The 22,238-nt window shown below is 50.3% G+C and overlaps 1 protein-coding gene across 3 annotated transcripts in view; it reads right to left on the reverse strand.

The window, feature by feature from the left end:
- Nucleotides 1-8,341: 8,341 nt before the first annotated feature.
- FNIP1 (folliculin interacting protein 1) overlaps nt 8,342-22,238 on the reverse strand; it is a 64,943-nt gene continuing 51,046 nt past the window's right edge. For all 3 annotated transcript variants that reach the window (XM_071569903.1, XM_071569901.1, XM_071569902.1), the window contains 7 exons: nt 20,713-20,859; nt 18,636-18,805; nt 15,970-17,347; nt 15,457-15,625; nt 13,587-13,784; nt 13,112-13,227; nt 8,342-12,275 (listed from right to left, as the gene is read on the reverse strand). In XM_071569903.1, the coding sequence (XP_071426004.1) occupies nt 12,197-12,275; nt 13,112-13,227; nt 13,587-13,784; nt 15,457-15,625; nt 15,970-17,347; nt 18,636-18,805; nt 20,713-20,859 (2,257 nt within the window). In that variant the 3' untranslated portion in view covers nt 8,342-12,196. The remainder of the gene's footprint in view (nt 12,276-13,111; nt 13,228-13,586; nt 13,785-15,456; nt 15,626-15,969; nt 17,348-18,635; nt 18,806-20,712; nt 20,860-22,238) is intronic.

The following is a 22,238-nucleotide window of genomic DNA, read 5'->3' on the forward strand; positions in this document are numbered from 1 at the left end:
ACTGGTTGTTTCTTTAAATGCTAAAAACACAACCATTCCCTGCCTGAAAGGAAGCATTGTGTGTGGAGCACAGGAAGAGTTTCCTTGCCTGTAACTTGCAGGGAGCAAAGGAAATAAAAGCAGAGCAGCAGTGAGATGAAGGTCAGATGATGGGATGAATCAGAGGGTGATGCAATTACCGAGTGTGTGCTCAGGGCTCCGCCCAACAAAGCAGAGGCCACCTAAGCACACAAACACCACTCACCTCCCATTGCTTACCCACATGGACGTCATTGTCGTGCTCTGAGGGAGAATGGACGGGTGGGTTTTCTCTTTCTCACTGTGACACTGTGAATTTAACAATCAGGAAAATATTTCTTAGGTAGGACAGCAGTGATGCCATTGAGGCAGACAGAGTTTCTTTGGACTTTTAGGGATTTCATTCCACCTCGGTGAAAGCTGAGACACAACTATCCCTCAGTCCAAAGCACTGAGGAGGTGACAGAGGGGGGTTGGCAGAGCTGTGTCTGGAAATGTATCTGCAATTTCCATTAAAAAGGGGAACATGATGGAATTCCTGCAGTGACCTGCCCGGCCCGGCCCGTGGGAAGCACAGGGACTCCCAGAGACACCTTGACATCAAGAACAGTCTTGTCAAGGAAATGTCATTGTTAATAGCTGCAGATGGAATGTCTGTGCAGCTGGAGCCTGCAAACCAGGACTTCTCTGGAAAGCTGAGTGGAGGTGCCCTCCAAGTGCCCCTGCCTGCCCTCTGTGCTGCTGGGGACACTCTCGGTGCTGTACCAGCCTGCCCAAAGCCATGGATGATACCAGCACATATCTCACTGTCTTCTTTCAAACTGTTTCAGTGACTAATATTTGTTTTCAGAGCTTTGGCCACCAGTTGTGGTCTTAAGTAGGATGTGCACACACATGGTAAAGAATCTGCAATCAAAAATGGCAAGCAGGGTAGTGTGGTAAGACATTGAGAGAGCAGGGAGAGCAGAAGCCTGGGATGGAATTCACCAGTAAAGGGTGGGAATCACCAGTAAAGGCATCTCCTGGGGTCTGCTGAGGTTGTGAGTGGGGACAGGTGTCAGGGACACCCAAACCTGAGGGTGCAGTGCCTGCTGCACAGCCCACCAGCAACAGTGGCCCAGCAGACACAGCTCTGAGCAAGACACAGAATCACAGGATGGAAGGGTGGGAAGGACCTTAGAGATCACCTCATCCCACCTCCTGCCATGGGCAGGGACATCTTCCACTAGTCCAGGTTGCTCCAAGCCCCATCCAGCCTGGCCCTGGACACTTCAGGGATGGGGCAGGCACAGCTTCTCTGCCCAACCTGTGCCAGGGCCTGCCCACCCTCCTTGTAGAAAACTCCTTCCTTATATCTCACCTAAATTGACCTCTTTTAGTTTAAAACCATTCAGTTTGAACAGTGTGGGCAAGGAGGGGATGAGGGTTCTGTTGGGAAAGTGTTTCCTTCACTGAGCTAATGAGACCACCACATGGTCCAGCAATGCTGCTCAGCTGCCTCTTTGGGTGACAGCCTGAGCAGGAAACAGGCAAATCACAAATTAATTAGAAATGCCTAATGAGCTCCCATGCCTTGCCTGGAAGTGAGGAAGGCAGAGGACAGGCATGGGCTGAGTGAAGCCTTTTCCTCCAAACCTGCCTCTGCTGAGCCCATCCTGAAAAAGCAGGAATTCACCTCGTGTTCCTGGGACTGGTGACTTGCACTGGACAAACCCTGCAGTGACTCCTCTGGAAGGATGGGCTGCCCCAGGACTCTGAGATCCAGCAGGGCCAGCAGCCCCCCAGCCAGCCAGCCTGGGAAAAAACAGGATGCAGCAGCCAAGTACAGCAGATCTGGAGAGCTGCATTTGGGTTAAGGATTATTTTCCCCCTAAAAATGGGTGTCTGGATTCCCAGCTGTGAAGAGCTGCAGTTGCCAGAGCCAGGGGGGTTCTCACCAGCCCAGGACAGAGCCCTTGGGTTTGATTCCAAACCAGTTCAAGCCTACAGTTCTTAAAAAACTGTATCTCATGGGAAGAGCCTGCTTTTCACTAACCTATAATTTTAGAAATAGTTTGGAGATTTAAGCTGTATTTTGAAAATAAATTCCCCTCCAGGCTGAGGGCTTTTACAGCCTGAGCAGCCTCAGAACAATGTCATGTGGAATGACAGAGATCAAGACCTTTGGTTGAACTGTACAAGAAAAACAGCTTTGGAGAATAAAATGCACCATCGTTAATTATTGCAGCACAAGCAACACAGCTGTAATTTTCTTGTTCACCCAGAATATCTCCCTCAGATTTTATCAGTCACACAGTTAATACATGCAAACAGGAGCCCTTGTTTTCCATCTCTTTTGGTAGTGATCAAAATTAGACAAGATTTCTAGTTACAGCTGCTATTAATAAATCAACTCCTTGCAAATGTGGTAGTTAATTTCTGAGGATTCAGTGCACTCACTAAGCTATTGAAAGCTATAATTGCTCATGGCTTTAATTTGGAGGTAATTACAGAAAAACTACTGAATGTAGTTTTGCAAGCACATCAAAGTTCTCCCAAGTGAAAAGCATCCCTGGCAGGAAAATCGAGCCCACAAACCCTGTGTACCCTCTGCCCTGAAGTCACTGTTTGGGAACACCTTTGTGGCACAGTGACCTTCTGCAATGCCCATCCCAGAGCCCCCAAACGAGGGTGTTTGCTCAGGAGAGGTCCCACCAGTGGCCACCAAGGGACTTGCTGTGCCTCCAGGTGCTGTCACTGCTGTGCTCTGTGCTGGCTCTGGGCTGTTGATAAATCACTCTTCTTTTGGTGGCACCAGTGGAAACATCCTAGAAATTTTTTCAATTAGCCAAGAAAACAAAAACCATGAACCTTTGGGAAGTGAGAAGGTCATTTCTCAGGGAAATGCTCTCCCCCTCTTCCTCAGCCTGGCTACGTGCACTTCCATAAGAAACACCTTTTTCATTTTCAATGCCACTTAAGGAAAACACTTGTTTTGCCTTAACAGGCTGGGATAAAACATCTTCAGCTCATCCCCCAGAGATGTGACACATCTGTGTGTCCCAGAGCTGTGACTTCAGCCCATCCTGCTGCAGAAGGAAATGATGAGGGCAGTGCTGGTCACAATTGCTCCAGCATAGCTGGGCTGCCTGTGACCTGCAGGGCTCCCTGGGCCTCCTTAGTGCTTTTCCTTAAGGAAAGAGCTCTGTCTGTCCTACCAGCACCACCAAAATCTCGTGCTAAGGAGTTAAGGAGGAAGGCAAAGCGAGTTCCAGATTAAACAGACACTCCAGTTACAGTGGCAGAAAGTGAACAGTGGGAGCAGCCAAAGGCACTGGTGCTTGGAGAGAGTTCCTCTCCCTCAGTGGTTTAGAAAGCACAGGGCAGATGAAACCTTCAAATCAAAAATACCAGCATTAAATAAAGTCTTTATGGGCTGAAACCCAGTGGCCCAGGGAGGGGCTCCCCAGTGACCTGCACTGGAGGAAGTGGCTCCCTCTCATTCATACAAAGTTCTGATTCTGTCATGGCAAAAAGATGAGCCAGAGCAGGACATTTCCCTCCTGCCCCCTCTGCCCCAGGATAATGAAAGTTGAAGATTTTTCTTGGTTTATAACTTCATCTCTGAGAAGCTCCACCTACAGAAAAGCTGTTACCAAAGGAACTGGGTCACAGGTGTTTAAGGAAGATCACAGCAAAGAAAAAGCACTAAGGTGTTCATGCAGTGAGAGGTGGATCATCCCAGGACCCTCCAGCAGCAGCAACTCTCCCTGCTGGGACCTGGCCAGGCACAGCAGCTGGGGCCTGGCCAGGCACAGCATCTGCTTATCTCTGTGCTGCTTTGGAAATCTGGGACCAGCCTACAGCCCAAATACTTCCTTTGGGATGTTGCAATGAGGAGCTGCTGCCCGGGAGCCTCGTCGGTGCTGCCTGGCAGGGCAGCTCTGCCCGGGGTCCCTGCCCCTTGCCCTCGGTGGGCTGGGCACCTGCAGCTGGGGTGTCCTGCAAGGCTCCAGGATGGAGCTGCAGGGAAGCCTGGCCCTGGGACAGCAGTGGTGTCTGTGGCACCCCTGGAGACCCCACGTCCCAGTGGAAAGCACCCACATCCCAGTGGGAAGCAGCCCTGGAACAGCAATGGGTGTCTGTGACAACCCCTGGAGCCCCCACATCCCAGTGGGAAGCAGCCTTGGAACAGCAATGGGTGTCTGTGATACCCCTGGAGCCCCCACATCCCAGTGGGAAGCAGCCCTGGAACAGCAATGGGTGTCTGTGACACCCCTGGAGCCCCCACATCCCAGTGGGAAGCAGCCTTGGAACAGCAATGGGTGTCTGTGACACCCCTGGAGCCCCCACATCCCAGTGGGAAGTGCCCACACTGCCAGCCTCACCCACAGCCCACTGGGATGGGTGTTCAGCCCCGTGCCCACCCCAGCCTGGGTTGGGGTGACCCTGTGGGTGCTCAGGGGCTGGATCTGGGTGCAGGAGATGCCCTGCTCACAGAGCTGCTGCCACCAAGGCCATTGCTCAACCCACAAGGCTTTGAGCAGCAGGTACTGGGCAGAGGAGGGGCCAGCGCTGGTGTCCCACTGACACACACCAATGTCAGTGTGATGTCCCCTGAGCTCACATGGGGCACAGGATCTCGTGGCAGAGGTGGCAATGCAGGGCCCCCCTTCAGATGCCTCACCACAAACCACTCCTGCTGGGCTCCAGACAGCCTTTCCTTAGCACTGACATCCCAAACCTGTCACCTGCCTTCCTTCTGCATCCTCCTCTGCTGTGCCGTGACCACCAGTGACTGGCATGGAGGGCTCTCCGTGCCCTGGCACAGCTGGTTCCTGGGAGCACAGCTGGTTCCTGGGAGCACAGCTGAGGGCAGGAGCCCAGGCAGGGATCCCCACCCTCGGAGCAGATGTCTCCAGCTCCAGCTGGGAACAAACAGCTGGAACACACAGAGGTTTAGAAATCAAGTTCTGCCGCTGTACAAATATTTTTGGTAATGAAAATAAACAAAGTCATGGGAGTAACATGGGAGCTGCTACTCTGCTTCTAGGAGGAGATGAGCTGCCAGAGAGCAGAGGGCCTGAGCAAGACACAAGTGGGTGACATGAGGGTGACACTTTACATGAGGCTGTGCATTTCCAGAGGCCACACCTCAGTCCAGCCCTGCAGGATGCCCAGCTGGCACTGCTGAGGCAGGAAACGCTGCCCAGCAGTGGTCCCTCAGGGGAAGGAGAGTCACAGCACCCCTCCAACACAGGACCCCTCATGCCAGCTCCTCAGCTGGGTTCCCGTGGGCACCCACAGCTCCATGGGATGCTCCCTGTTGGCACTCACCCCTGTATCTCTGTGCTGAGCTGTCCTGCAGTGTCTGTTCCTTCCCACTGACCCCAGCAAGGGCAGAATTAACCAACCCTTTGGGGGAACCACCAGGCACACTGGGCACAGCCCATTTACCTTCCAGCTCCTCTGCCAGATGGCTTTCAAAGCAAAGCCTCTGCTGCTGGGGAGTCTGATTCTGCCCCAAAAGCCTGGACTGGTCTCTCAGGATTTGAACTTGTCGTTCTTCGACTGAGTGTTGATTCCAGCAAAGCAGCACCTCCAGCAGCACAGCAACACCTTCCAACCCCCAGCACTGGTGTGTTTAGGTTTGCCTGTAGCCACAGCCTGCATGATGTTATTGCACAGAGGGAAGGCAGGAGGGCTGCAGGGGCTGTGTGGAGCCTGTAACTGCTCCTGTAGCACAGAATAAATGAGGGGTTGGCTGGAACAGAATGTGAAGGCTGCAGCACATAAACAGAGATGTTCCTTGCAGCACAGACACACAAAACACGTGTCTTTCCAGCTCTTTGCTCGTTTTACCTCCAGCTACGAGGCCAATATTTTTTTAACAAGAAATGTTTCAGAGAGAAGAAAGCAACAGCAGCTCAGCAGAGAGAGCTCTTAGGAGCTCTTTGCTTTCGTGCAGCCAGCACAGCAAGCTGCTTCCCACCCCTGGATCCAGAACTCATCCTGTGGTTACTCTGCACTAAGCCACACAGAAAATAATCATCCTGTCTTCTGCAGGCCCCTGGGAATCAGGCAAGGGATGAGAGACACTGGGGTACCCTGGTGCCTGTGGCTTCCCTCCTGCCTCTGCCTCAGCACAGTTAAATTAGCTTTGCCTTTTGCTTCAGGGAAATTAAGAGAATTATAGAAAAGGAGTAACAATACAAGAAAAAACATTGGCTGCCATGTCCCAGTCTAGCTAGAGAGTTAAAATCAATTCTGGGCATTACCATCAGCATTTTCTGGATGCTGCAGTGATTATACTGCTGAATTTACTGCTCACATCATGGCTGCAAACCCCCACGTAGACACCTGACTCCAGCCACCCTCCCACCCCCATCAGGAGGACACCTCATGACCATCTTCTCTGGTAACACAGAATTCTCTGCCCTATCAGGTGCACTTGGCCCAAGAGGCACTGCAGGAGGTCTGACAGTGCCCAGGGCACATCCCCAGAGTCCCCTGGCAGAGCCTCCCCTCCTCCCAGCTAAAGCTGAGCATCTCCAGCCACAGATCCTGGCCCCCTGCACACCCCCAGCACTGCTGTGGGACCACAGGCTCATCCCTCATGGCACAGGAACACCAGGCCAGCAGTACATCCCTGTATTATCAATATCAAAAATCAATGGATTCTGTGGCCTTTGCTTTTATGTTGACTCCCCCACACCCAGCACTGAGCCATGTGGGACAGTGCTGGGTGGGATGGGAATGGAGAATGAGAGTGTGAGCAATTCCTCCCTGCCCTCAGGGGCAGCTCATGGTGGTGTTACAGGACCAGTTACAGAACCCAGAGTTGGCTCTTGGGGCTTTCATTCCTCTGAGAGATGAAACCAAACACTCGGGTCACAGGCAGCCTTTGACAGGACAGGCCTTGGCAGGTGCAAGTGGAAATCCTAGAAGGCTCCTGCCTGGCTGTGCTGCATGTGGGACCTGCAGTGTCCCCTGCCCACAGCTGGTCACTGAGGGACAGAGCTCAAGGACACCGAGGGACAGGACTGGGGGACACCAAAGGACAAGGACTAGGGACACCAAGGAACAGAACTGGGGGACACCGAGGGACAGGTCTGGGGGACACCGAGGGACAGGTCTGGGGGACACCGAGGGACAAGGACTGGGGACACCAAGGAACAGAACTGGGGGACACCGAGGGGCAGGGCTCGAGGACACTGAGGGACAAGGATTGGGGACACCAAGGAACAGAACTGGGGGACACTGAGGGACAAGGACTGGGGACACCGAGGGACAAGGATTGGGGACACCGAGGAACAGAACTGGGGGACACCGAGGGACAGGTCTGGGGGACACCGAGGGACAGGTCTGGGGGACACCGAGGGACAGGGCTGGGGGACACTGAGGGACAAGGATTGGGGACACCGAGGGACAGGGCTGGGGGACACTGAGGGACAGGGCTGGGGGACACTGAGGGACAAGGATTGGGGACACCGAGGGACAGGGCTCAGGGACATCGAGGGACAAGGATTGGGGACACCAAGGAACAGAATTGGGGGACACCGAGGGACAGGGCTCAGGAACACCGCCCCCCGTGCCAGCCCCACACCTCAGGGGTGCCCAGGGCACCTGGGGAAGGGACCCACCTGGGCAGAAAACCACGAGAACCATTATCAAAAATAGAAGATGCAGCTGCTTCAGGCAAAGGTTTCCATCCCCTGCTTGTTCTTTTTCCCCTTTTGGGAGCACAGGACTGGATTTAACCAAGATGCTCCGAAGCCTCATTTGTACAATCTGCTACGTCTTCCTTAGTTAATCCTTTTTCCTGTTGTGTCGTTATCCCTTCACTCTTCTTGGCAGCAATTATCACAACTTGAACTCAGATTTAATAAAACCATAGAGAGGCTCCTCAGTAACCTCAATCCCTGTGCAGTGGCCCATCCAGGCAGATGGGCACAAAGAGAAAGATTTGTACGAGAGGAATTGCAAACACTCACGTGACAAAGTGCTTCAGGTCACTGCAGGAACGAACACACAAACCAGTGCAAAGCCCACGGGTTTCTGCTTGTGCCTCTTGTCACACAAAGTCAGGACCTCCCTCCTGTCTCACTATTGCTTTTGGGGGCCAACAACATCTATAACTGAAGGGACAGCAAGTTGAAACACACATTCCTATTTGAAACACAAATTCCTATAAATTCCACGAGACCCCAAATTAAGTGGTGGCAACACCTCAAGGTACCAGAAGGCACATCCCAAAATGGACAGGGGAGAGGAGACAGGTGTCAGGCAGAGAGGGTTCCAGTTCACTCATCCACATAAGAAAGGGACACAAAGGTACCAGAAGTAAACTGACATACTGTATTTATTGCACAAATTTCCCCTAAAACTGGGAATGGTTATTATAATACAAGTGAACATCTTGGGAAATATATACAAAAACAGAAGAGATAACAAGTATGTACATTTCACCCAGCATTTTACAAGTACCACCATCTAAATAATTTAGAGAAAGCAAAAAATTGTCGTAAAACATCTCTAAGAACTAATAGGGAAAACAGGCAAAGTGTAAAATCTGTTCTTTTACACAATTTTTTGTTCTTAGCAGCCCAGTGTTTGCCAATTGCAACAAAACCAAATTTGCTAATTTGTGTTTCTAGTACACTTAGGTTTCAGCCAGAAAATTAAGACATATTAATAATGGAGATTGGGAACAGTGGAAAAAAGAAATCAAACTTTAGTCTTCTATTCACATAAAACAATTGCGATATATTTTATAAAGTCAATGCTATAACCTGTAAAAATCCCTTTTTGTATTATTTAACCACCAGACATACGTACCACATTGTTCATGTACCCAAAAACAGTTAACTCACAGAAAACCTGCCATCCCACCAGGGTTTTGGTTGTGTTTTGCCCCCAGTAGTGCCAAGAGGGGCAGAGGGAGGGACTGGCACTGTGAGATCTGTGGCTGCTCCTCTGGAACTGCCCAAACACATCATTAACACCATTAATGAGCAGTGGTGGGCAGAGGACAGCACAGAAGGTGCCACCCAACAGCCACCTCCTCCTTCTCCTCTCACATTACTGGTAATTTCAGGCTGTGAAAGGGCCTTTCTGGGGAGTCAAACCTGTTTCAAAGCAACCCCAAGGCTCTGCCCAGGGATGGCTGAGGGGGATGCAGCTCCCCCACAGGGATCACTGCAGGGGCAGTCCTGGGGGTGCCAGGGCTGGGGGCACCTGCTGTGGGCAAACCCACCCACCCAGGAAGGGCTGCACCCTCTGCCCCCTCACTGTCAGCCCTGGCAGTGCCCAGGCCACCCCTGCCAGGCTGTGTCCAGCTCAGCAGCACAACTGCTGCCCACATCCTGCATCCCAGCAAGGAGTTAAACATCCATACTCTGAGCTCAGCCTATACTTCATTAGAAATGTGTTTACACAACCAGGCCCCTCTTTGGTGCTCGTTCCAAAAACCAGATGTAATATGATTGTGTGGCAAGGAAAGGACGTTTGGAAAACAGGGGAGAAACAAATCCTTGGATCACACATTGGACACGAGTTCCTCCCCAGCAGCAAGTCAGTGTTGGATGCTCTGCACAGCAGCTTCCAGTGGCACTGCCTGTGTTCTCCCTGGGGCCACCTCCTCACAGGGCTGGGTTTGCTGTGCAGCTTTCCCTGGAACGGAGCTTTAAGTGACAGATTTCAAATAGCACTGAAAAACCACTCTGGGTGAATCCTGGCCCCAGAGGAGGAAGGGAGGAGAGCTCTGCTCCTGACAGGGGTGGGACAGGGATCTCTCTTACTGTTTTCAAGTTCATCAAATGGTTAAAATAGATTTGTATTTAAAATAACTCTGCACACAACAATAGCAGGCGTGTTGTACTATTGAAAACAATGAAAACTATTGCAAACAGAATGACTATTTATAGAATTTTTTATAGACTGAGTGAGTAGGTGTCTCCTACTTGTGAGGATAATCCAGGAATCTCAATATACTGAACATAATCAATGAAAACAGAAGCTAAAAATCAGCAACATTAATTGGCTGCCAGGACAAATATGCAAAGCAAAGCCTAGAATGAAGTGTCCAGTTAAACTGAGGTAGTAGAGCCTTTGAAAACATAATCCACCTCCCACTGTCTATTTACATTACTTACACCAGGTTGGGTCCATCAGCTACTCATACAACTATTGTATATACAGTGACAAACCAGTGATGGCTGAGTAAAAGAGAAATGCTGAGAATAAAATAAACAACATTTCCTGCTGGTAATTACACGAGTGAGTAGAAAAGGGATTAGAGTCATCTGCAGCAAGGGTGTATTTCTCTAAAAATAATTTGGATATTACTACACTATGGTGTGATCAATGTTCTTTTTTTTTTTTTTTTTGTAGAATGGTTTTAAAAAATGTATCAATTAGTTACCTGAGCAATTAAGGGTAATAGTTTCCTCATTTTGTCCCAAATGCTTTGGTACAATTATTTCTAGTACATTATTTCAATAGCTGACTGACTGACTGCTGTAAAAAGAATATGGTGTTGCAAGAACATTACAGGTCATAAAAAAGTTAGAGGTAATTGTCATGTCATTCTGGGGACCCCGTGGGGAAATTTCAGCCAACATTCTCTTTAGATTATTTTTGTTTTTAACATTTTGATTATGTTGTGGAAGAAAAGCATCACTTAGTATAAAGCAACATTTAAACATTATAAACATTTAATACTGGTTACAGCATCCAGCCAAGAAAGAATCTCCATCGCCAGTTTGTCTGTTGGCCTCCTCCTCCCTCCCCCTGTCCCCCTCTGCTGTCCCCTCTTCCCAGGAGAATGAGCATAAATAAATTCTGGAGCTGACTGTCATTAATAAGCCTTTCACAAAACAAACCAGGCCCCGTTCTTCCTCTGGGGAGGATCCAGAATTGGACTCTGACATGAAGAAGTAGAAGTTGTTTACAAATCATCGCAGCTTGAGCTTTACAGACCCTAATGAGATCCTCATCTGCTGGAGCTGGGCTGGAGGCAGCAGCTGCTCTCCTGCTCAGGGGGCAATGGGTGACAGAATCACAGAATCAGCTGGGTTGGGAGAGACCTCTCACATCATCAAGTCCAACCCTTGATCCAACCCCACTTTGATTACCAGATCATGGCACTGAGTGCCTCATCCAGTCCCTTCTCCAGCCTCGTTGCTCTTCTCTGGCCCCGCTCCAGCCCCTCAACATCTTTCCTGAACTGAGGGGCCCAGAACTGAACACAACACTCAAGGTGTGGCCTCCCCAAGGCAGAGTCCAGGGGAAGGGTCACTGCCCTGGTCCTGCTGGCCACACTATTGCTGATCCAGGCCAGGATCCCACTGGCCTTCTTGGCTACCTGGGCACACTGTTGGCTCATGTTCAGCCTCCTGTCAAACCAAGCCCCCAGGTCCCTCTGCCTGGCTGCTCTCCAGCCACTCTGTGCCCAGCCTGGAGCACTGCAGGGATTGTGGTGGCCAAAGGGCAGGACCTGCACTTGGCCCTGTTGAACTTCATCCCATTGGAATCAGCCCATCCCTCCAGCCTGTCCAGGTCCCTCTGCAGAGCCCTCCTGCCCTCCAGCAGGTCCACACTCCCTCCAAACGTGGTGTTGTCTGCAAATCTGCTAATGATGGACTCAATTCCCTCATCTACATCATTGATAAAGATGTTAAACAAAGCTGGACCCAGCACTGGCCCCTGGGGGACACCACTGGTGACCAGCTGGACACAGCCCCGTTCACCAGCACCCTCTGGGCCCTGCCACCAGCCAGCTCTTAACCCAGCACAGAGTGCCCCTGTCCAGGCCATGGGCTGCAGCTTTCCCAGCACTGTGCTGTGATGGCATCGTGTGTTTCTCAGAGCACATCTTCCTCCATTCCCCAGTGTAAGTCACAGTCAGCCATTGTGCAGAAACTGCTAATTAACACAGATCTTCAGCTTTGCCAAAATCTTCACTTTTCTGTGGCTGAAATCTCGGGCTTACTCAGTTTCTTTATCCTTTTTTTATAAATGGCCAAGTGGGAGAGGAGAAGTCTCCAACTGTTTGCACACTGTGCAGTCATACATGGAGGTGCTGCAGCTCAACGAGCAGTTTGTTTTAATTGCTGCAAAGAGAAAGAAGCCAGAACAAGTTGTCTTCCACTGTTGTTTCCAGAGAGGCAAAAAGTCAAAGTCTGTGGCCTCTGGCATTTTAAAGTAGGATCTGGGCAACGTATGGAGAGTGAGTGCTCGCTACAGCTGCCAGCAAAGGGAGGTCGCTGGATTCAATCCTGGAAGGAAGCAGAAGAGTCACATTTAATCCAGCCCAAAATGTTGCTGTGCTGAACACGTGTCAGGACCCACAGGGCCTGCTCAGCCCCAGCCTCTGCACTGGGCCATGGGTCACACTCTGCAGCTGCCAGACGGCTCCCAGCACCCTCCAGCTGCGCCTGCTCACACACCGTCAGTGCCACCCCAGCTCCCACCTACCTGTCTGGGGGGCTTTCACAGGGCCAGCCAGCTGGTGAGGAAACAAACGGAGGGAGGAGAACACCCAAGTTCCTTCCTAACCTCACAGAAAAGGGAGGAACAGTGTGGGGACACAGCACAGGGGCAGAGGACCAGGCTGAGGCAGTGGCAGCTGCAGCTGCTCCCCCGGCTCCAGCACCACACGTGCCTTCCTGCTCACCCTGCACTCCTCTGCACAGAAAGACACTCAGAGCCCTCCTATAAACACCCCTTAAACAGCTCCTCTGCCTGTGCCCCACACCCACAGAGAGGTATGATGTGCCTTACACGATACAGAGGGAGTTTTCTGTCACATAGGGAAAGTCAGCCTGGAGGAATCAGGTGCCCCATGTTGTTCAGTGATGACTGACCAGCTAAGGAGGGAGTCTGCTAAGCTCTGGAGTGCTGAGCCCATCTTCCTGCCACAGGGAAGGCAGACAGGCTGGGGGATCCTTGGGATGGAGCAATGGCTAAGGAGAAGCCTGTGGCCATGGGGAACTTATGAGTTCCAGTCCCATTTAGGAATCATTTCGCTGTGCTCAGAACAAGCCCAGGCAGAGGAGGTGGCACCAGGACACCCAGGGAGGGCAGCACTGCTTGGGGGACTTTGTGACCATACCCCAGCACCACGCCCAGCTCCTTCACGTGGACTCTCATCTGGCCCTTGAGATACTCAGACAGCATCTTGCTTTTGAAGTAGAGCTCCTGCAGCCGATCCTCCAGGTGCATCACACACTAGAAAGCAAAGGGAGTCGAGTCAGGAAAAAGACAGCACTGACTGAGTCAAACCAGCCTCAGAGCAGAACAGCACAGACCCCACACATCTGCTGCCTGTTCTGTGGCCGTGTCTTGGCGAGATATTCACTGGCAGGACTCTTGCTTGTGAGCAGAAGCCTTTGATTACATACTAAATCAGAATTAATGAGGCAGCTGTTTTGATTACAGAGTGGCATTTCAATGGGCAGCTCAAACAGCTACCCCAGAGGATGCTCTGGCTACAGATACAAACACCCGGCAGAACCTCACACCTCCTCAGGCTGTGAAGTGAAAGGGTGCTTTAAAACCATCACCCTCTTGATTGCCATTAGACTTACAAAGTTTGGAGATAAATTATGCTTATAAAGCTGAAGAGTGGAATGGAGCAGGTTGGAGACGAGACTGGAGACCAACACTTCTTTCCCCAGTTTGTTCTCAATCATCCTCCTCTGGCTACTGGCCACTTGCACCGTCCACTTGTCCATGTCTGCAATGATGCAAACGGCCTCTGCAATGGGCTCATCCAGAACAGGGTGCTGGGGACAGAGAGGGAAGAGCACAACCCTGAGAATGCCTTTTCATGGAACATCACCATCCTGGAGGGCAGGACAGCAGCCTGGCCAGCAGGATGGCACCCCACACACTGCTTCCCCCCAAATGCACTTCCACGTGCCCACAGTGCACTCCAGCCATTAAAACCAGAGGGGTTTGTGAGCCAGGCAGGATCAGAAGGACAGTGGCTATCTCACTTTTTCTTCCAGGCTTGAAAGGGTGTCACTGGCTGACAGGTATATCAAGGATTCTGAAATATCTAAAGTGTATTTTAAACTTCTAAAACTGAAAGTACCAAAAATCCAACCTGCTGCTCAGCATGGCGGTGCTAACCAGGAGAGGTCACTCCCAGTTGTCACTGGTTTCCCTCCATGGGAGGCCAGCAGAGGGAGTCAGGAACCGAGCCCGTGCCTTGCCTTTCCTTCCAGCTGGTGCTGCGCCTCTCCCAAGCCGTGAAAAAGGGTTTGCAAAACGCAGTATTTGGAAACCCACCATCCTTCCCTAACACATTGTTTTGGCTGGCCTGTTAGGAAACCCCTCCTTCCAAAGAGTCCCACAGGAACCTCACAGAGCACTGGGATGCAGTTACTGTTTTACTTGAAAAGAAGCATAAAAAATCCTGCTCAGTCAGGCTGTGTTTCAGCCACATCTGTCCCACAGCAGCAGGCACCTCACACTGCTGCTTCTCTTGCCTGAAATTCGATTGCACTTCCCAAATGGCTTAAACATTTGGCTTAAACCAGCCCCTGGAACAACCACTCAGGGAGCAATGTGGGGAAAAGCCGCAGGTCTGAGGCACATTGTTAATTTGAGAACAATGCAAAAGGGATGTTTTGGAGGCTCTCAGGAGAGAGGCTCCTCACCACTTTGTGCACAGATTTTACCCCATTTCCTTGGGAATAAACCAGAGGAGAAGAATCACACTTTTCAGTGCTTTCCACTCCTTTCCTGGGGACTAAGAGGGGTAGGAAACACCACCCTTCCCAATCACGCCCCAGTTCATCAAGGGAAGAGCTTCTGTGCAGAAGAGATTGTCTCCAGCACACATGAGAAGCTCAAGTCCCCTTTGGACAATTATCTTTACATGGTTTCTCCTTTTCCAATGAAGCCAGCACCATTGGACACATGGCCTACAATCCTGAAGAAGAAATGACCCCCAAGCACTAAACACTCCTGGTGGCCTCCCTGTGGAGAACAGGCTGTGCTGCACAAGCAGCAGCACTTTGGTGAGACGTGCAGGGACAGAGGAGGGAGCCAAGGGAGCTCCTGCACCTCTGCAGCACAACTGCCCAGGAAGAGATGCACAGCCTCAGCTTTTGGGCTTGTGTAACATCATCCCACCCTGTGGGCACACAACCATCACCTGCCCTGCCCACAGGAGACAATGATTCCTCTATGGCTTAGCCCCAGATCCATCTTCCCAGGGCATGAGCCTCCAGCTGGATTCAGGGGGAGTCTCATCTTTTGTGCTCCAGATTTGCAGTGAAATACCCACGTTTTTCAGACACATGAATAGAGAGAGGAGAAAAAAATGGTGACCTGGGACTGGGGAAAGCTGTGACAGTAAATATTTGCACTTCCAGCAGGTTTGTACCTTCAAAAACATTTACCTTTCCCTACTGTGAGAAATACATTTACCAAATATAGCTTAATTACCTGCACAGCATGAGACAAATCTGACACCAAACAGTGCCTCAGCTTTTCATCACTTCCTATTCCTTGCAAAACAAAGTCAGGGACGTAAGATGAACAGTAGCCTCCTAGTAAGGATCTTCCAAAATTGGCAATACTGGGCTGGACAGAGTTCACTTCAACTAATTTTGACCTGCAAGAAAGTCATATCAAAGAGATGTACAGCAGCAAACAGCAAATTCAGCTCACAGAGAGGTTGCATTTCCACTTTTATCATATCTCTTCTAACCTCCATTCAAGCATTTTTAAAGTCAGCTTTTGCGTCAGCCCATCATGGAGGCAGAGAATACAAGCCAAGATCACAACACACAATTAATAATTTTTTCCAGGCCACTGATCCTTCCATATTCCTTAACAACCAGCAAATTCAGGAGACACTTTCCAACCCTGCTGCCAAGTTAGGCTACAGTCCTCCAAACATGTGACATGAGAAGAGGCTCCATCTCTTTTAGGCTGTTACTGCTGAACGATACTTACCCAGGGAAGGGAATCTCATATTCCTCTGCCCAGTCTTCTTGCTCTCCTCCATAATAGTTACTGCCCAGTCTAGTCAGATCATGGCCTGTGTCCTCACTTTCGCTGTCACCCAGAGCACTGTCTGAACTCTCATTTCTTGGAATGTCCCAATCAATTCCCGGGGCAACTTTTTTCTCTACGTTCTCTCTGTCCCCATGGGGGACACGAATAGAGATTTTCTCTCTTTGGTCCTGCTCATTAAAGCAGTTTTTGTAGGTCTCTTGTCGAACAGAGTCCATGAATTTACAAAATTCACTAGGAGCTTTGCAAGCCTTTGCACACAGCGTTTTAGGAAACTCTAAACTGCTGTTGTGAGCAAGAAGGTCTGGAGCTGCTTGCCCTGGAATAACATCAATAGTCCGGGTTTCAACTGCACTGTCGTCAGTGAAATACTCGTCGAAGAGGCTCATGCTCTCAGCACTGTACGGGTTTGGGTTCCAGCTCTGGTGCTCACCAGCAACTTGAGGAAAGGGTTCAGCTGTCCCACAGTCTCTATTTTGGTCCTCAACAGTTTGTTTTGCTTCACAGCTCTGATCAGCAGACACTGCTGCCTCCGCTGCTGGCGGGCTGTGATGCCTGGCAATTTGTTCCACTACTGCCTGACTCCTCAGCTCGATGTCTGAGTCGGGTGACATGGAGTCTCCGATGAGGAACGTCACCTTGGTCTGCGCCTCGGCGGCGAAGGCGTCGCGGCAGAGCTTGTCTGGTGGCTTCTTCTCCACGGCCCCGCCGGGGCTGCGCGCGCTCCCACCCGGCTCCGGCGCCTCCTCCGGGCCCCGCTCCGGCCCCGCTCGTGGCGCAGGAGGAGCCGACCCCGTGCTCACCACGCTCTCCACTTTGGCCTCCAGGCATGGCCGTGGTTGTGTCCCACCAGCAGCATCCTCCTGGCTGTCCTCAGAAACAATGGTTCTGTTCTCACCTGAGGAGGTTTCCAGCTCCACCTTAGGAGTGCTCTGTGTGTCTTCCCTCTCTGTCTGGGAAGCGCCTTCGATGTTCTGTGCCAGGGAGACGGGACATTTGCAGTATTTACAGCTGCAGTTGGGAGTTCTTGCCTCCTCGGGCTCCGTGGGCAGCAGGTTGCCTCTGTTCTTGTGCATCGTGACAAGCACATACTCAGACTCTTCCACCTCTCCCTTCTCCAGCGTGGTGGTGATAACAGTGCCAGGCATGACGATGGCCTCGTCTTCCCCGTTCTCTAGAAGATGTGTCTCCTGAAGTTCAGAGCATCTGATGAAGTAAGTGAGGAAATAAAGCAACCTCTGGACCAGGTCATGCCTTTTGCCAACCACGACTGTTTTCGCTAATCTCACGGGTGATCCGATGGCCCCATACAGGTCACCTAGGACAGGAGATGAGACACACAATTAGTTGGCATCTTTGCAATGAATTATTCTGCGAAGAGCCACATGCTGGGGCCAGATTTCAAAGGCCAGGCCTGACAGAGGAATCCTAAAGCAGCAGAGTGACGACAGCTATGCTGTATTTTGTTTTCAATAGAGACAATCCAAAAGATGCTGCTGGTATCGCCTGTAAGGGGAGCCACTGGTCAGGGGGACATCTGATCTCCCACATCAGGGAGCATTCCCACCACCTCACTCCAGCTTTGGAGGCTCATCTCCTGGGATCCTTATATAGCCATGGGAGAGAGGAGGCATCTGTGCCGAACCCCCTTGGAGAGCCTGGAACTGGGCTGAACTTTTACCCACAGGGGAAAGCTGTAACAGAAACAAACCTATGCCAGGAATGAGGGTAAAAAGTGAGGATGGCAAGTGCATGGCTGGAGCCAACCTCCTCCTCCCCTCCCTGAGCTCTGCTGTGGGTTGGGTGGGCTGTTCTGGAGTCACCTGGGAAGTGCCTGTGTGTTCTGCAGGTATTGGGGCACTGCAGGCATGAGGGACAAGGGGTCCGAGAGGCCTGAAAGGCCACTCTAACCACAGCACGTCCCTCAAGGCCCATGAGCTCTGAAATCAAGTCTTCCCGCCAACTCCTTGGCTATTCCTGCCTGTACCAGAACAGGACAACCTCACAAAACTCTCCCTTCCCCACCCAAATTCCAGGACAGTGTGTGTGCAGAGCAGGACAATCTGACCTTATCTCCCCTTCTCTACTGGCAATTAGCAGACAGTATCACCAGCTACACTGATTGGGCTTCAAGACCTTCCCAGGAGGTTGCCAAGCCATGATTTCCTGTTCTGCATCAACCCATTTTATTAAGAGTATGATCCTTTCTGATCAAAGGATGGATTTCCTCGATTTACTCCTTCTAGAATGAGGCTTATTTGGCAGCATCTAAAAAAATTAAAAGTGGATTTTCCTTCCAGATGGAGGACCAGGGGAGAACTGGAACTCTCCATCAGCATTAGGGCAGGTGACCTTAAGGGACCCAATACAGATGACTAAAGAGGGCTTTACTTTTTGGCTAACATTTTACAATGGATAATGCCTTGAGAAACTAGAACAAACATAGAAAAACACAGTGACCACCTTCAAGCTTGAAATACACTTTTTTGTCTCATTTTGAATTAAAAAATAACTAACCTGGAAGGGAAGTAACAAGCATGATAACCCCCCCCACACATTCCCATTTATGTAAAGCTGCTGGGTGGGTTGGGGTGTTTGCCACGTACCAAGCTGTGCCCACAGAGGGTTGTAGGGGTGGGTTTTGGCCAGCATGTCCACACTCTGGGAAGAATGCTTCTCCAGGAAGATCCTGATGGGTGGCTGGCCATTGGGCATGACTGTGGGGACCCAGGCCAGGTGGTTGGTCAGCACTGCAGTCAGCAAAGCTGGTAAAAACCTGAAAGCAAAATTCAACATGGGTTTTCTTCCAGGTACACACTCAGGATGTTAAAGTGACAGCAGCTCTACAGCCTACATGGATCAAGGATTGCAGAAACAGCCTGACAAAGTCAGCAGAGATCATCCCTTCAGTCTTGGTTCTTCAGGGAGAGAAGAGGTGGCTGGACCCTCCCTCCCACCTCTGCAAAGCTCTTTGTTAGAACCCACATTTAAAGTAAAATGAGGTATTTCAACTTTGTGGCATCTCAGTTCCCCTGTTTGGCAATAACTCTGAGACTTCCTATTTTGTAAGTTTTAGGTTGTAAAACATCTCAAAACCAACTTATTTGGTTCACTACAAGAAAGCAGAGTCAATGTGTGGCCTCTGGACTCCAAGGAGATCCCAAATCCTCAAGATCTGTGACTGTGGATGAGAAGGAGGGCTATTGCTACCAAACCTGTAAGACAGCTGGGTGCTGTGTTCCTTCACAGAACTGTTGTGCCATTTCAGCACACAGGGCTGCTCCTTTCAAAAATAAATCCCCCAAAGTTCTGTAGCTCAGCCAGAGAAGCTGTGTCCTTGTGCTGCCAGAACACTTTCCATTAGCTAAGGAATTAAGGCATAAAACCCTTCTGAAAAACGTGAACTCTCTGATTTATTGCAGTGACAGAGCATGGATGGTTTCTGCTCCAAGGAGGGAAGACAGACTTCCCTTCCCTTCCCTTCCCTTCCCAGTCAGTCTTGCTGGCAGGAGCAGGGCCAGGAGCCTCCACATGCCGACAGATGGTGCTGGTGGCCTCAGCAGCCCAGGCATGGGGAGGAAAAGAGGCAAAAGGCTCAAAATAATGTTATTTGAATAGTTTCCAAGCATCAGGAACCCTACAGCTTCCATGCAGCCACTTCCCCACTGGAGACAGCCAAAGGAGGAGAGGAGATTTAAAACTGGATTGGAAAGGATACAGAGATTAATTTTCCTCTTGCTTCTATCACTGTAAATCTTACTATATTTCAAATAAAGCAAACAGACCCAAATAAAGGAGCATTTGAATGTAACCAAGATGTACAGGGCTCAGAATGGCAGGGATCCAAGGGGATAAGCCCAAGAAAAAAGCTTCCACTGAAGCAGGAATTGATTTTAAGAAAGTACATTTGAACCCCTCATTGCTCCCTGTGGACCACAGTGACCAATGTCACCCTCCCATCTGGGAGAGAAGAGGTGACAGAGCAGCAGCCCCTTCCCTCAGGCCACCCCAAACTGCAGCAAACAGCTGGTCTGCCAGTGCCATTCCCACCAAAACACCTGTTTGGGCTCGTTTTAGGATCTCAGTAGAGCCAAATGCTTTTAAAACTTCCCCTACTCATGCCCTGAGGGAAGGGGATGAAGTGTTGACAAAAGAGTACATTTATCAGATTCTCCCCAGTTTTTATCAGGAACTTCTTTGCTGGTTTTCAACACCAGCTCAGGGCTGGGGCCTGAGGCCAGAGAGGTGAGCACTAATGAGCACACCAGTTCTTCAGGGGCATTTTATAATGATTTAAGGTTTAAGAGCAATTTGTGGTCAGACAGTATTACAGAAACAGCTCTTCCTGAATGTCTAACCCTGCTCATCATATGACAACTGATCCTGAAAGGCAGATTAGAGCATTTCATAAGGTACGTTCAGCCCCTTCCAGACATCCACACCCATCACATGCTTCCTATGGACATGTTTCAGATGTTCAGCCTCTACCAAGACTTGGAGGACTGTGGGAAAGCAGAAATGTAATGAGATTATTTCTTACTTCTTTTTTGTTCTAAAAAGAAGGTATTTATGGATGGCCTTTTGCTTCTTTGATTAGCAGGATTTTAACAACCGATCTGAAAATTGTTTGGAAATAAAAAGGCTTAATTCCATATGTAAGGTAAGAGCTCAGCTGCACCGTACTGGTTTTTGGAGGCGTTCTCCATCAGGAAGGTGAACTCCTTCATGAAGCGGTGGCAGAGCTGGTTCTTCTCGGGGGTGCCCGACATCATGGTGAGCCACACGGGCTCCCCGACCCGCGGCATCGTGTACAGGTTGCAAATGGTCGTCCTGGAAACAAAACCAAAACATCCAACAGGCTGAACAGAAACCCCAAAGGCAGAGATCCCACCCCAGCTTAAAGAATTCACTGCAACGTTTAGATCCAGCTGTCCCTTCTGTCAGAAGTTTCTCTCATCAACCACGTTGTGTGTTCAACGGCAGGAATTTCCCCTTCCCCACGGAGAGCTGAACCTGCACCCACCTGAGCTGACCCCAGCACAGCAACACTCCCTGCCACAAGTCAGGAGCTGCTCTGCCCTCATGCAGGAGGAATGATTTCTTGTTGCTCTTATCTCCCTGCTTTCTCTCCATTTCATTCAAAACATACTTCTGCTTTATTTATGACTAGGACAAGTTTATCTGTACCTCACTTACAAAAATACCTTAACTTCCTCCTTGCTTTAAAACCTGGTGCATCTCCAGGCCAAACCCACCCAAGTGTGGATGTGTAGGGCAGGGACCAGCTCACCTCTTTGGCTTTAAATAGAGAGTATGAGAGGCAAAGTCACTCCAGGGCTGCACAAATTACACACTCACCCACATCCTTTCTGACTCTACAGAGGACAGTAAATGTATGATTACAAATCTGGCTCTGCAGTAAAATACCAGATCAAACCCCCTCAGATTGCTGTTAAATTCTTCTAAAATCTAAACTAAATTATAGTTTTAAGCACAAAGCCTACACTATGGGAACCTGTATTTTTATCACAAGTGAAAATGCAAGCCTGGAAAAAACCAAAAGAACAAGGGAAATGACTGATCAATTCGAGTTTCTTTCCACCTAATGCACTGCTTTTTCTAGATGAGGTATTTTTCTTTTACAAGAGAAAGATTTACAATACCCCATTATCCCCAGTACCAGCCCTGATTTATAAAGATCTCTCTGCATATCTTGGTCTCAGAATTTATGGACACTTCCAGAAGGAAAGCCATGGCTGTGCACGCCAGGCAGGCAAACACACTCGAGCAGCAGCTGCCAAACCTTCTGTGGTTTGAAGTGCAGTTCCCAGGAAGCGAGAGCAGCACGTCAGCAGTGGCACAGCCCAGCCCTGGCACGGGGGCTCTGGGGCAGGAGGGACTGACCCCTGGCAGAGGAATGGTGGGCAGTGACGAGACCCCCAGAGCAGCTCCCCAGAGGGCGGCCAAAGTCACGGGGCTGCTCCAGAGGGAAGGAGGTGAGGGGGCAGTGGCATTCTCTGCCTTGTTTCTCCTACCAGTGTTCATCAAATACAAAATCCATTCTGTGTGCTCACAACAGTCCAAATCAACCCTGTGTGGATGGAAGTTCAGACCCTCCACTGCCACAGGCATGATGGGCACACCAGAGCAGTCAGGGGGCTGGAGAGAGGAGAGCTGAGATACCTTTGCACTCCCCAGCCCCCAGAGGC

Source organism: Pithys albifrons, chromosome 15 (assembly GCF_047495875.1).
Source record: "Pithys albifrons albifrons isolate INPA30051 chromosome 15, PitAlb_v1, whole genome shotgun sequence".
Classification (NCBI taxonomy): domain Eukaryota; kingdom Metazoa; phylum Chordata; class Aves; order Passeriformes; family Thamnophilidae; genus Pithys; species Pithys albifrons.